General features: G+C 38.3%; 2 protein-coding genes across 4 annotated transcripts in view; one reads left to right on the forward strand and one right to left on the reverse strand.

The window, feature by feature from the left end:
* LOC127569056 (protein INSYN2B-like) overlaps positions 1-13,103 on the forward strand; it is a 70,630-nt gene extending 57,527 nt beyond the window's left edge. Inside the window, exon 4 of one of the 2 annotated variants that reach the window (XM_052013338.1) lies at positions 9,091-13,103. In XM_052013338.1, the coding sequence (XP_051869298.1) occupies positions 9,091-9,277 (187 nt within the window). In that variant the 3' untranslated portion in view covers positions 9,278-13,103. The remainder of the gene's footprint in view (positions 1-9,090) is intronic. The other variant, XM_052013339.1, reaches the window with a different exon arrangement.
* LOC127569055 (dedicator of cytokinesis protein 2-like) overlaps positions 1-13,897 on the reverse strand; it is a 528,829-nt gene that overhangs the window by 270,386 nt on the left and 244,546 nt on the right. The gene's annotated exons all lie outside the window — the stretch shown is intronic.

Genomic DNA, 13,897 nt, shown 5'->3' on the forward strand with positions numbered 1-13,897 from the left:
TGGTTCTCACTTAACCTTCCACGAAAATATGTTTTTAAACTTGTAACAAACATTAATTCCACCCAATTTAACGTGCATGAACAACTCTAAGCACAGTTGGAAAACCAGGCTGGAGAACAAATAGTTTCAATCACTAAAGAATTCAGAGCTCTAGGCACAGTCATCTATATGCATTGTCTCCAAAACTGGATTGTTAACAGTAAGTTATTTAAATAGATATTTCTTTGACGCAATTAACTTCTGGTAGGATTGCTGTTAACAGGGTTTCAGAATACAGTTTAACACTGCAGTCTCATTATTCTGCCCAGAATATATTACAATAAAATGTCACAAAATTGGAGTCTAGTCTCTGGTATGGCAAGTTGGGGTTTGACAAAGGGTGCTTCAGAACAATTGGTGAAGTAAAGGAAATCCCTTTTTTGTTAATTTGTTTTTTCGGGATCTGGGATTTACTGGCAATGCTAGCATTTATTCTCATCCCCAACTGCCCCAGAGAAAGTGCTGATGAGCCAACTTTTTGGACCACTGCAGCCCTTTGGGTGAATAATCCAAATATAATAAATTAATTTATTTTATTCCCTTCATTCTATTTTCTTCCCCTCACCTTAACTAGTACTCCTCCTGCACTGAAGCTGCTGGTTTATGTTCGGCACTGAACCCACAGTGGAGTTATAAATTTCTTCAGTCAACTGGAGCTTTGGTATTTGAAAAGCTTAGTCTATGGACTAGTGGGGAAGTAGTCAGCCTGGCATGGTACTTTGAAATACTTCTCAGCTTGGGGTACAGGGATGTGTACTTTGTTACACTGTTGTGGGATCACAGTCAGACCCATTCACCACAAGGCTCTAGGGACAGAATTAGCAGGGGCCTATTGTCTTTAATAGAGTCATAGAATCATACAGTACAGAATCAGGCCCTTTGTACTACAATGTCCACACTGACATCTGTACTTATCTATACTAGTCCCATTTTCTTGCATTTGGTCCATAGGCATTTACGTCTTAGTGATTCAAATGCTTGTCCAGGTACCAAGCACCTGTGTAAAAAAATGCTCAGATTCCCTCTAAGCCTTCTACCTCTCTCCTTATACCTATGCCCTCTTGTTTTAGACACTCCCACCATGGGTGAATGATTCTTACAATCTACCTTATTTATTCCCCCTCATAATTTCGTATACCTCAATCAGGTCATTCCTCAGCCTCCTCAGCTCCAGGAAAAATATACCCTGCCTATCCAATCTCTCTTTAAAATCTAGACAATACCTTTGCACTGTCTCCAGTGCAATCCTATCATACTATCCATTAAACTCAGCTGGAAAGTACTTGTGATTGTGCTGAGTGATAACTGTCCCAAGAGCCAGAATGTATGCACAAATACTGATCAAGGAGGCTAATAAACTGTTAACCTTTATCTCAAGTGGGCTGACGATTTATCAAAGGCCTTCTGAGAATCCAAATATACCACATCCACTGGTTCTCCCTTATCAGTTCATTCAATTTCATCTCCAAAAATTTCCAATAGATATGATAAACACAGTTTCTCTTTCATGAATCCACGCTGACTTTGTTCAATCTCATTGATATTTTCTAAGTGTCCTTTTAGCCTTTATAATAGATTTTACCATCTTCACAAGGACAAATGCTCAGCCAACAGTCTGTTATTCCCTGCTTTCCCTCTGTATTTTATTTGAAATTGTGTGGTTATGTTTGTACAGAGGTCAGGTTTAAAGCCTAACTCCTGTAATCATGGGCGTAATGTTACCAAGACAAATCTGCCCCAAGCAAGCCAAACCAGTCATTCAGATTGAGTTAATGCACCATTTTTTTTCATTTGACTACAATTCCATACTATTTTAAAATTGAAACAAAACTAGTAATCTACAGGTTGAGACAAGCCTTCAGCAGAGACAGATCTTAATGACTTCCTGAAGAATCTCTAGTTCATGAAGTCTGCCTGGTGAAGTGGGTTAATTGACAAGTCTAATTTATAATCCAGGGACACACTTGACTTTGCAATCATTCAGTGAACATAATCGTGATTTAAAAGGATAAAGGGAAGGAACAAAGAATGGAGGCGTAAGGAAAATTGAACCCATCCATAATTCAATCTCCAGCCTCACTGAACATTAGTTCTGCTGCTCTTGGCATGGAAGCTTTTGTCATGTAAATGGAGCTGAGGACAGCACTTCAGTGTCCCTGATAACATTTCTTCTCAATACAATAAAAAATTCTCCACAGCAGCATAATGAGGCCTATCCAGTGCAGCTTGAGATAAGGCACACCACTATTAAATTGAATCAGGTTACTAATTGCCAAAATCAAACAGCAAGTTTGGAGCAGGTAGTTGCAGCAAATCATTGGATAAGCTTCTCAAATTGGTTTTCTGCAAGTCAACGGGGAAGACTGTGATCCTTCATCATGAAAACAAATTGATTGAGTCATCAGTTGAGATACTAGTGAATATCAGGGAAAATCTACTGAGGGGAGAAAACCTGATTCCAAGCCATGATTGGATGTCGGTACAAATCATCTGCACCTCCTCATAAACAGGGAGGCCATGACCCAAAATGCTTTGAATTTCTCATTGAACTTTCAATATATAAAGGGAAAATGTTGAAGAATTCAAAACAAATAAAGCTGTCCTCACAATAATGTGCAGCGAATGATCACATCTGGAAAGGAAGCTATTAAAGAACCATTTTTGGTATCAGTTGTCTAAAATTGGAGAATGTGATAAAGATGCCTATTAACGGAGACATTTAACATATGGCAATGTTATGTTAAATGAAAGTGAGGATTTTTGAAGTTGGAAGTTAAGTAGCTAATTGGTTTAGTCAATAGAAGAATATTACAATAACCAGTGATAAATGTATAGATTTTAAAGTAGAGAACAATATCAAGGGATTCTGAACTTGAAACGTTGTTGTTCATTGTCTTCTAATTAAATTAATTAGGCACTAAACAATTTGGTTAATCTCTAACGCTATCATGGATGGTTATTTGTGGAGCTGATCTCAGTGCTTTTATAGAACCTCCCCAAATTTCAATCCATGGAATTATAGTCAGTAAGGCTCAATGATGAACAGAGGCTTCACACTGCCAGGTCACCAGCCATGTGGTGAAGACTAAAATAGACCTGACATCTGACCAGTAGGAGACCTCCAACTACATTGGAAAGGCAGCATGTGCAACATGTTTGGAACTATTGTTGAGGACTGAACACATTAAGAACTACAGTTAAATGCCAATGATCCAGAATCTGATTGTTCAGAAATCCTGATGGTTTGGCATTTGGCTCACTCATTAATCCGGTATGTGAGCCAGGGATCCAAAGTGCAAATGGGGTATCCAGCCAGAGCCAACGATCTAGAATACAGCCAGGACCAGGGTCCATACTGTGGGCTGGGTGTCCATGGAACATGGAACAGGTTTACAACCGGAGTCAGGTTCTGGAGTCATTTGTATATTTCCTGCTCCCACTGGAAAATCTATTGGACTACTGTGTAATATGTAATGCAATGAAATAAAATAATATTTAGGTATTACTAAGACTAACACTCAATAATCTGGAAGATCTGCCAAGTCCCAAGGGTGCTAGATTATCAGAGTTTTACTGTAGTGTCCAAGGCTGATAAACTTAATGCAAACAAATTTTACAAAATTCAACTGATGGTCAAAAAGACTGATTATAAAAATATTGCAAATGGTTCTGCATGTCAGAGAAAAATATTTGGAGTTTTCTCAAAGTTCTATGAAAATATCAAAGTAGCAAGAAAGTTAAAAAAAACAGAATGAATTAATAAGGCAGATATTTTGAGTTTCCCAGACACAAAGCGAGCACTTGCACGGTTTCCTCAGGTTCCAAATACAACTCACTCTTCTCGGATGCTCTAAGTTGCAAGTAATCTGATTTCACAAAATAACACTGTGTTACAGTTATGCAAAGGTATATCCTAATATTTAAATTTGCTCAAAAGTGACAGTGCCTCAAGTTCTATCAGGCCCCAGCCACAATAAACAAAAATAGGGCATTCATGAATATTTGACAACTGTTCTTATGAACTGACTGAAATGCAGGCATGAAGATATTGAGGAAACATGATTGTCAGTCACTCTTTCCTACGCATCACCACCATTGGTTCTTGAATCTAGGTGTCTCAAAGAAGTCTTACCTCCAAACCTCACACCACAAACTGTCCCAGAATTCAGCCTCTGATGTCCAAATGGTGTAAGGACATTATATCAACGACATGATCTTCCTATGTAGAAGGGGGTGAACTCAGTGAAGATTCCAGTGGCATATTCCAAAACAAACATTTATATTCACTCAGAGGCCATTATGCTTCATATTATCAGGACCCACCATTTTAGATCCATTAAAGGGCAGACTGAAATCTAATTGAGCAAGTGGCATGAGGTCCCCAATATACTTATTTCTGAATCGCAATGTTGATCCTTTGGGTGAAATATCACTAATTGTTATGAAATTTGATGTGGAGCCAGAGGTTGCTAATTAGCATATGTGAAGAAGGACCACGAATGCACTAGTTTGATATTCTCCAATCCTTCTCAGCGTTGCCTCATGAAAGTGATTCAAGGCCTTGGAATACGTGAAGAAGTTAAGTTCTGAACAAGACAATCCAAGGAATCTCAAAAGGCATCGGATCAAAAGTTAAAATTGGATCATTTTAACCAGAATTCACTATCCAGATAGCTACCTGAAGTAGTGCAGCATTCAAAAGCTCATGTACTACAGTTTGTTGAGAGATTGGTGGGGAGACTAAACCTAAGACATAAACCACTGTGATGATAGAGCTTCGTCAAGATTGCTAGGTTTTTAAAGTTGACTCAGTACTGATTGCATTCACTCAGCAAGTTAACTACATCCAACTAGAGATCAGGGCAAAAATTGGGAAGTTGCATGCCACAATAAAAATTTTGTTTTATTCCCACACATTAGTAGATAGTCAAAGAAACTCTAACCAAAATTAATTGCCACTGTGTTGTTGACCCCTACGTTTTTAAAAAAAAACAAGAACTGGTTGAATATTTGTTTGAGAGCAGAACTAAAGCTCATATGATGAGTGGAATAGGCTCGAGGGAGGAGGTGGTCTTCTCCTTCTGCTGTTTCTTATATTCTAAAGCCTTGGGAGAATATCAAACTTTAGCATTCATGGTGCAGCACAGGAACAATGACAGACATTAGGAACACAGAAACATGAGCAAGCCATTCAGCCCATCACACCAGTTCTACCATTCATTTTGATCGTTACTGATCAGTGCCACAATCCCACTCAGCCTTCATTCATTCATAGCTATGATACTCTACCTTGACAAGATCTATCCATTCCAGTTTTCACATTTTTAGTTAACTTAACTACAGCAGTTCAGTTGACCCAGCCTAACCTTAAGATTTCTGTTAACCTTCAGATTTCTACTCACCTTCTCTATCTATCCACCCAAATCTTTTAATCACCCTGAAAGCTCTGATCAGATTAACTTTAATTTTCTAAACACAAGAAAACTACAAGGCTAGTCGGCACAACTTACACTGATAATTTAATCTTTTTGACCCAGTTTCATTCTGGTACCCTCTCCATAATCAATGCATCCAATGCACAGAACTGAATGCAGAACTGGTCCTTGTGGGTGATTTGGGTCCAAAGGGCCTGCTTCCATGCTAAGACTTTAATTCCAGGTGTGGTTGAAGCAGAGCTTTATATCACTAAATAATGTAAAACTTTATTTAATTTTCATCCTTGTATCTTCCAAACCCCTTGGAGATAAAGACTAATATTCGACTCACCTTTTTTAAAATTTTTTTTGTCCCTGTTGACTAACATAATTATTTTTGTGCATAATCCCTAAATCTCCTCCATTACTAACCTTTGGACAAACATGTCCATGATTTTACCATAGCAGATGGCCACATATTATGAGGTTTTATTCTATCAATATTGCTTTGTTACTTACATGGGAAAGGACTTTACTGAAGGTATTGTTTTGGAACCATCAACACTGGGGATTCAATCAATCTAGAACTACTATTTACATTGGGATGCATAAATCAAAATTGGTCTGAGTTTTGTCCCCTCAAACTAGTTTGAATTTTGATCTTGATTATCATTTTATTAACTAGATGTTATGCAATTAGTGTATCTTTAAATTCTTCTGAGAGTCTTATAGCACAGAAAAAGGCAATTTGACCTTTAATACATCTGCTGGCTATTGGAAAGAGTAAAACAATTAATCCCAATCCTTCACTCTTTGCCCAAAATCCTGTATTACTATTGCTCTTTGCATATAGATTCAATTCCTTTTATCTGAGTGCCTCAAAAGGTCTGTATCATAATGTGTTATTTTAAATATGGTTGCCATGGTTAATTCTGAAAACGCAAAAGCCTTCTGTTTATTTTAAGCCCAATGCAATAAATCCCTATTGGAATATTTTATGTACACTTTGTTATATGCAAAAGAAAGCTAAAGGCTGGCCAGCAGCTTGAAATATACAAATAGCCTCAACAGTCTAATAATTATCTTGACTTGCATATTGAGAGCACTTTTACCAGAGGGAATACTCAAGCATTCGTCTTCCAAAGAATAGGCCAAGTTAGGATCCAAAATTGATACTTAACCCAGTATAACCTTGAACAATAATATGCAAATCATTTTAAGTTAGACTCCCTACAATCAATACAACGATATGTGAATGACTAAGCTGAACTGGAATTTTGAACTTCATTTAGGTTTAAACAAATACCACCTAATGAAGACCATTGATTGAGATCAATAAATATCGGCAGAATATTTTGGAACCATGGCTTAAGTACTTTTGGTTCGTATGAGGAAAGGTCTGTAATCTGCTGGAGCTGTAAGCTCAACAGGCCCAGAAACATTAATGAACTAATGTGGAGGCACAATCAAGCAACAATAATAATGAAAATCATTTTGCAATTAAGTTCTCTCTGTACACTATTTAAATGCATTGATTAATGTGTTGGTTGTATCTTATGTTGGCAATTATATGAAAAGAGTTGTTAACTCCTTTATTAAAAGTGAATGATTCTGCTAGAGTAGAGCGAGTGGGGTCTTAATAGAAATATGGAAATCACTGAATAAGAATAATAAACAGAAGAAATTTAATTCCTTTGTTATTAATATACACTTTGTGAGCTCAATGTTTGCGTGTTAATAAGGAGCTTGAACCACAAGATGATTGAAATGTTCAGGATAATAAAGTGCAGATGAAGTCAAACGCAAGTACCACAAACAGGAGAGGTATTTTCTAATATCACAAAGTGAAAGTTTATGATAAAGCAAAATTAGCCAAAATTATTATAATAGGATAGGGAAAGCAAACACTGGAAGATTGCTCCCAGACTCACAAATACAGCTGTTCAAGAGCCCAAGAGTTACTGAACAGGCCCAGTGTAAAACAGACATCAGGAATCATCACTTCACACATCTGCAATTACATTCCTGGAGGTATCAATGATTTGAGGCATTGTAGTAAGAGAAGAAAGAACTCTATTTGATGGGCAGATATGGAAAAACATTCTACATGGTGAATAGTTATAATTTGGAAGATGATTCCTGACAAGCTGGTGAAGGTAGGTTCAATTATACTCCAAAATGAACTGAAGAAGGACAAATTTGAAGGATTATGATGGAAAACAGGGAATGGGAAAATTGCCTTGCTCTTTCATCACATCAGCACAGGGACACTGGGCTGAATGCCCTCTTATCTACGCAGTATAATTTGATGATTCCGTAATGGTAATCTGGATAAATTAGATGAAATGAAAGAAGGCCATTCTTCATCCATACCTACTTGTGTTGGTGTATTCTTTTCAGGGAGACATCAACTGGTTTCTGGTGAGAAGTAATTGAGATTTAGCTTTGGGCTTTGTTCACTAACACTTTTGTGTCCTTTGCTGAATCTCATTAGTTGTGATTTAATTAATACAACTTTAACTTACTGTAGACATTTACATAACACTGCATCAATTATGTTAAAAAAAATCAGAGTGACTAACCTTAAACTGATCTCACATGTCATTCCCTAAGATCAGGTTGGGTCAAACAGCAAGCTTTAGATATTTGGTGCTAACCCTGGCCTATCTTTCAGATGACTGATGTTTAACTAATCCCTGTGGGAAAAACACTCTCAACAGGCAAAGCCAGACATTTATTGGACTGCTGAAGCTATTTGTGAGTGATTGTATGTTTGATTTTCGAGACCAGTATTTAGCTTTCAAGAATTATAAAAGGGATTTCTTACACTGGGCTTCAAATAAATTGAAGGCTTCTGCATTTTCAGAACTAGCTACATCAACCATATTTAAATGATATTTGGGGAACCCACCTAGCTATCCTGTTTCACGTGGATGTGTTCTCAGTACTAATGGACAGGAAGTTGCTTTACATTATTCCCATACTTCCAGCATTACATTTCAGGGATTGCGATAGAAAACTCTTCACTTCAGTAATCATGTGAAATGGGAGCTATCCAAGGAAGTTCCCAGTCCATGTATCTTATCAAGGAAGAAGGAGGTTGAATTTTGGATGTCCTAAAGAACTAGGGTGAGGGGATGAAGGGAGAGACTTCTAAAATCCTCCTTACATAATCAATGCAATACAATATGGAATGATATTGATAATGTGGTTAATATGACACAAGCAAATGATTTTGTCCTCACAAAGGCATGAGATGGAAAGTATTTTCAAGCAATCATGAGCTCTGTACAGTCTCAACTGAAGAAGAACAACCTTGTGACAAAATGCAACAATGCTTCCTTTCCCAACCACCCTTCCTTCACATAGTCCTGTGTGAGATTACCAATTAGTGGAGAATTGCTTATCTTTTGCCACTGAAAGCTGCCCAAGCTCTGAACAGACCAAAGAGACTTTCATCCCAATCGCCTAGACAGGATTTGGACTTAGGTTCCAGTGTCTTTCTCATTTTACCAATAAAAGTGAAGTAAACGTAAGTTAAAGGGAGTTGTAGTATGCTGGTCATCTAAACCTAAGGTACTGTTATATTTTTAATTGGCAGCAGTTCTATTTGATCTATCTGTATTTTTTTCCCCAGTGTAGAATATGACTTTAGACAGCAGGAAGGCAGATTCCATCATGTTCTCCGAGCCCTGGAAAGCGAGGATGAAAGTTCACAGCAGCAGCACCTATCCAGAGGGAATACTGACAACCAGACTAACCAGAAACAGGAGCTGAAGAATAAACCACGCAAGCCTAAGAAAACCTGTTTTTGGTGTCTGTGAGCAACTGCTGTCAAATTAACTGCCTCAAAAATAGTGCATTTTTTTGTTCCGTGTGACTTTCGGAAATCAAGGGCTGTTGAGGGATATCTTCTGCATTTCAAGGGAGCTGCAGCCAGTTGTATTAAGCCAGGAAAATAATGCAGTTACCCCAGATATATGCAAAAGGGCAAACCATAAGGGTGTTGAGGTCAGAAAAGTTGCACTGAGACCCCTCCTAATGCTGTAGCATCGTGGAACTGCACAGTGAAGTAACACCTTAACAGTAGAGGTGACCCACATCATCTGCCGAATTAAGGCCACTTGGTACAAGCTGATGGATCATTTTAAAGCTACATTTGGTAAATGCAGCACTCTGTCTGATAATGAGTTTATTTTTGATTAATGAACAGAAGAGAACACAGCAATAATGGATGCAATGGAGCATTTAAGCTTCCAAGTTAGCTAGTAAGATCAATTCAGTCCAATAATAATGATTGCAGCTTCATTCATTCTTGACAAAGGAGGAAACATGCACATTCACGTGTTTTTAATGGTCATTATCTTTCTGCTTTTTAATGTCAGATTTAGCATTGCAGTTCCATCTCACTCTTGAAGTGATGACTCTTTTAGACATTAAAAATAAATCTGCTCATGCTGGATGGTGAATTGAAACCTGAGGGTGCAGCAGTGGTACAGATTCCTGGTTAATGTTCCATGATGTCCCACCCAGAACCTTAACCCTCCCACTGGTAGAGCTGCCCTTTTATCCAGCATGTTCTGCCTTTACATGTAACATACAGCAGAGAAACAGGTTGTGTAGCCTAACAAATCTATGCCCGACATTTATGTTCCACGCAAACTTATTCCCACTTTACTTCATCTCATTCTATCCTTTCTCCTTCATGGAGTTCTCTTTAAGTACATTTTTTGCTATTCACCTCAAGCACCATATGTGGTGACAAATATTTATTTGTAAGCTAGATGCATAATTAGATATGACATAAATGTCAACAAAAGCATATTGAATCCAGGGATTGGTGTGGTAGGCTATTACTCCTTAGCATAAGAATAATCTCCGGTACTAACAGTGTAGGAACATATTATTATGTCTAACGATGACCCAAATAAACAGGTTAATGGCTGCCTCAGCAATGACAAAGCGAGATGTCATATGAGCACATTGAATGTTGGTGGCCCTAACATCCTTAACCGGCATTTACAGGTTAAGGGCTGGTCTCACATCAATCGGACTGTCGGGCTGGTTTGGCTCTGGGTTTGCAAAATTGTAAAGAATGCAGAAAAAAGGCCAGAGGTGCTTAAAAAAGAGAGATAAACTCAAGTGCAAAACAATGCATTGTGAAAGGAAGAGAGAGCTGACAAAGAGGGTGGATTAAAGATACAAGATCCTTCATGAGCTCTGATCCTATGAGCATGGTTGATATTCTTTCAGAGAGTGCAGGTAGGCTGTGTGCTTGCAGAGACACTGGTTACCACAGAAACACAGATTCTTCCAAACATTATGACTGTTGCCACATAAACAAGCTATTTTAGAAACGTTTAACAGAATTTCATCTTTTAATACAGATCTAGACAATGATTGAAATCAAAGTGTCACACTTTCTTGTACCCACACTCATTTATTGCCAGGAAGCAAACCTGTCTTATCTTCTTCATTCTTCCTACACATTGTCCCTCATTGGCACAAAAGGGCAGAGTAATCCAAGCAAGCAGCAGATATTCCAGGTTTTAAACATAGGGCCATTTGACTGCAAAAGCACTGAAGAGAAGATGAATTTGTATAAAGCACTGATTAGTCTACAAGTGCCCCAAATCCGCACTCTGATAACAGAGCCATATTCCAAGAGGATTGCAAGTCAGATTTGGGTCACAATACTGGAGTCATAGAGCACTAGAGTCACACAACACAGAAACAGGCCCTTTGGCCCATCGAGTCCACTCCGCCCATCAGTCATCCATGTCCACCGTTTCTACTTTAATTCCATTCTTTTATTTTTCCCACATTCCCATCAACTCCCCACAGGTTCTACCATTCATCCACACACTAAGGGCAATTTACAGTGAGCAATTAGCCTACTATCCTGCACATCTTTGGAACATGGGAGGAAACCCACACAGTCACAGGGAGAACATGCAAACTCCACACAGAGAACACCTGAGGTCAGGATTGAACCGGGGTCTCTGGCGATGTGAGGCAGTGGCTCTACACTGCTGTGCTTCCCAGTACGGTTCCAATGCTATGGTGCCAAATGCCTAAACGTTGAGGAATGCTTCTCACTGGGAATCTAGCAGTGCCAAACTTACTGTCTGGAGCATTGTCTCTACTTTTATTTAAAATTCATTTTCAGGATGGAGGTGTCACTGGCAAAGCTGGCCTTTATATTGCCTTTATAGATACTGAACCATGGAAACTCTAACACAGCATTAGAAAGCGCAACAACGATTCACTCAGATACCATGGTTGAGAGAATATCATTATGGTGGGAGACTTGGAAAACCAATACTATGTTCATGTAGAAGAGGGCAGAACTGCTCAAAATTTGGAAAAGATTTAAGGAGACAAGTGATCAATTATTTCCATAGTTGACCAAAGTAATAACAAGAAATGAGAACACAGGATTAGTACCAGAAGAGAGATCATAAGAAAAGGTTTCATGGATAAGATTACAAAGACATTTAATACATTTCCATAAGTAGCAACTGAAATTCAGCCAACTGTAACAATGAAGGAGGGGTTTGTAATATATCTAAATACTTTTTGTATGCATTCTAGGAAAGCAACCTCCTGTGGCAAGGTCAGTATGTACTGTTCATCCTTAATCAAAGTAATAGTGATTTATGGCTTGCTAAGCCACCTCAGAAGGCATTTAAGAATCAACCACATTTGTATGGACTGGAACTCACAGACCAGAAAAGAAAGGACTGCAGATTTTCAAAGAGATAACCAAACCAGTTGAACTTAAATGACAAGCCAACCATTTCATTGTTATGGTTTTATTTTGAGAACTGTTACACTGAATTCACATTCTGAAATTGCCAGTCTGTGAGTTGAACCTATCTTCTGCATCACTAGTCCCATATATAACGAGGCTGGATTGTATGCTGTTAAAAATGTGCTAGTAGAGCGTACATCTAACATACAAGAGAAACATACACATTAGATTGTACATGACCAGAAATTGATATGAAACTTAGATAAAGTTGTTTCCCACTTGATCGTCAACCAAGGTGAAGTCAGGTGATATCCATCATATTGATTGTAAATGAACTACAACCAAGTTAATATGGAGCACTCACATCAGTCTGGATGCTGTTCCTGAGTGCTTGCCAATCATTCTTGCTGGAATATGCAGTGTCTGTAGATGTCAAGGTGGAGCAGAGTTGAGCTGGACTGTGATACCTGCTCTCCTTTCCCTCACATCCACAGATCAACACCTACTGAGGCTCACAAGCCCACATGAAGTTTGGACAATTGAGTGAAGTACCAGAGGACAAACGCCTCAATAGAAAAGAACAGTCAACTATTAGCAATGAAACCCTGCAGAAAAGATGGGAAAGAGTTTGCCAAGGGGAAAAAAACAATGCTATCAGTTGTTAGAGATGAAAATATGAAAGTCTATTTTGAAAAGTATGAATGGGAGTGAGATAGTAAAAATTGAGAGTTGCATGTGATCCTGTAAGATATGTGTCTTACCTCAGTAAATGAGTGTCACACTTGTATAACAGGCACATGAGATACAGTAGCATTTGTATACTGTCTGTACTGGAGTAAAAGTTCTCTTTGTACGGCATTGAATATAATTGTAAAATACATTCAAGCAATGATATTTTTAAAAAATGTGTCACTTTTCATTTGGCTTTTCATGGCTTTCCATTTCTCACAATCAGTCTCCGTTTCTGCTGTTCAACATATAGAAATAAATATTTGTACTACAGATAAGCATCTGATCACGTCAAGATGTAAAAGCACTTCTGCATGAATTTCGCTGGGAGTACAATGATTTTCGGTCTATATGTTAACAGAGCAATTACACTGTAGCAACATGTCCCTGTATCAGCCCTAATTAATGTTCTTGGTGGTGCAGACCATTAAAGAATGCTGTACAAGATATCAAAAGAACACTCATCATCACTACCAGTCGTGTATGATGCTGGTAATGTAACACACAATCTCAATGCTTTACAGTCTGCATCAAACCCAAAAGGGGAAAGAAATGAATTACAAGAGCTGGACTAATATGCGGCTAGAAAGATTGATTTTAAGAAAATTTTTAAAGAAACTTTTTCAAATAATAGCATAAGATCTTTAATGTTCACCTGAAAAGCATTCTGAAGAATGAGGCACTTGGAGTACTGTGTATGGTTTTGGTCGCCATGGTATTGGAAAGATATGGTTAAACTGGAAAAGATGCAGAAAAGATTTATGAGGATGTTGCCAGACAGGGAGAGGTTGGCCAGGCTAGGTCTTTATTCCTTGGAACATAGGAAAATGAGGGGCGACCTTATGGAAGTGTTTAAAATTATGAGAGGGATAGATAAGATGGATGGTAACAGTCTTTTCCCCACGCGTCCAAAACTAGGGGGCAAAGGTTTCGGGTGAGAGGGGAAAGATTCAAAAGGGAC

This window comes from Pristis pectinata, chromosome 4, assembly GCF_009764475.1.
Source record: "Pristis pectinata isolate sPriPec2 chromosome 4, sPriPec2.1.pri, whole genome shotgun sequence".
Classification (NCBI taxonomy): domain Eukaryota; kingdom Metazoa; phylum Chordata; class Chondrichthyes; order Rhinopristiformes; family Pristidae; genus Pristis; species Pristis pectinata.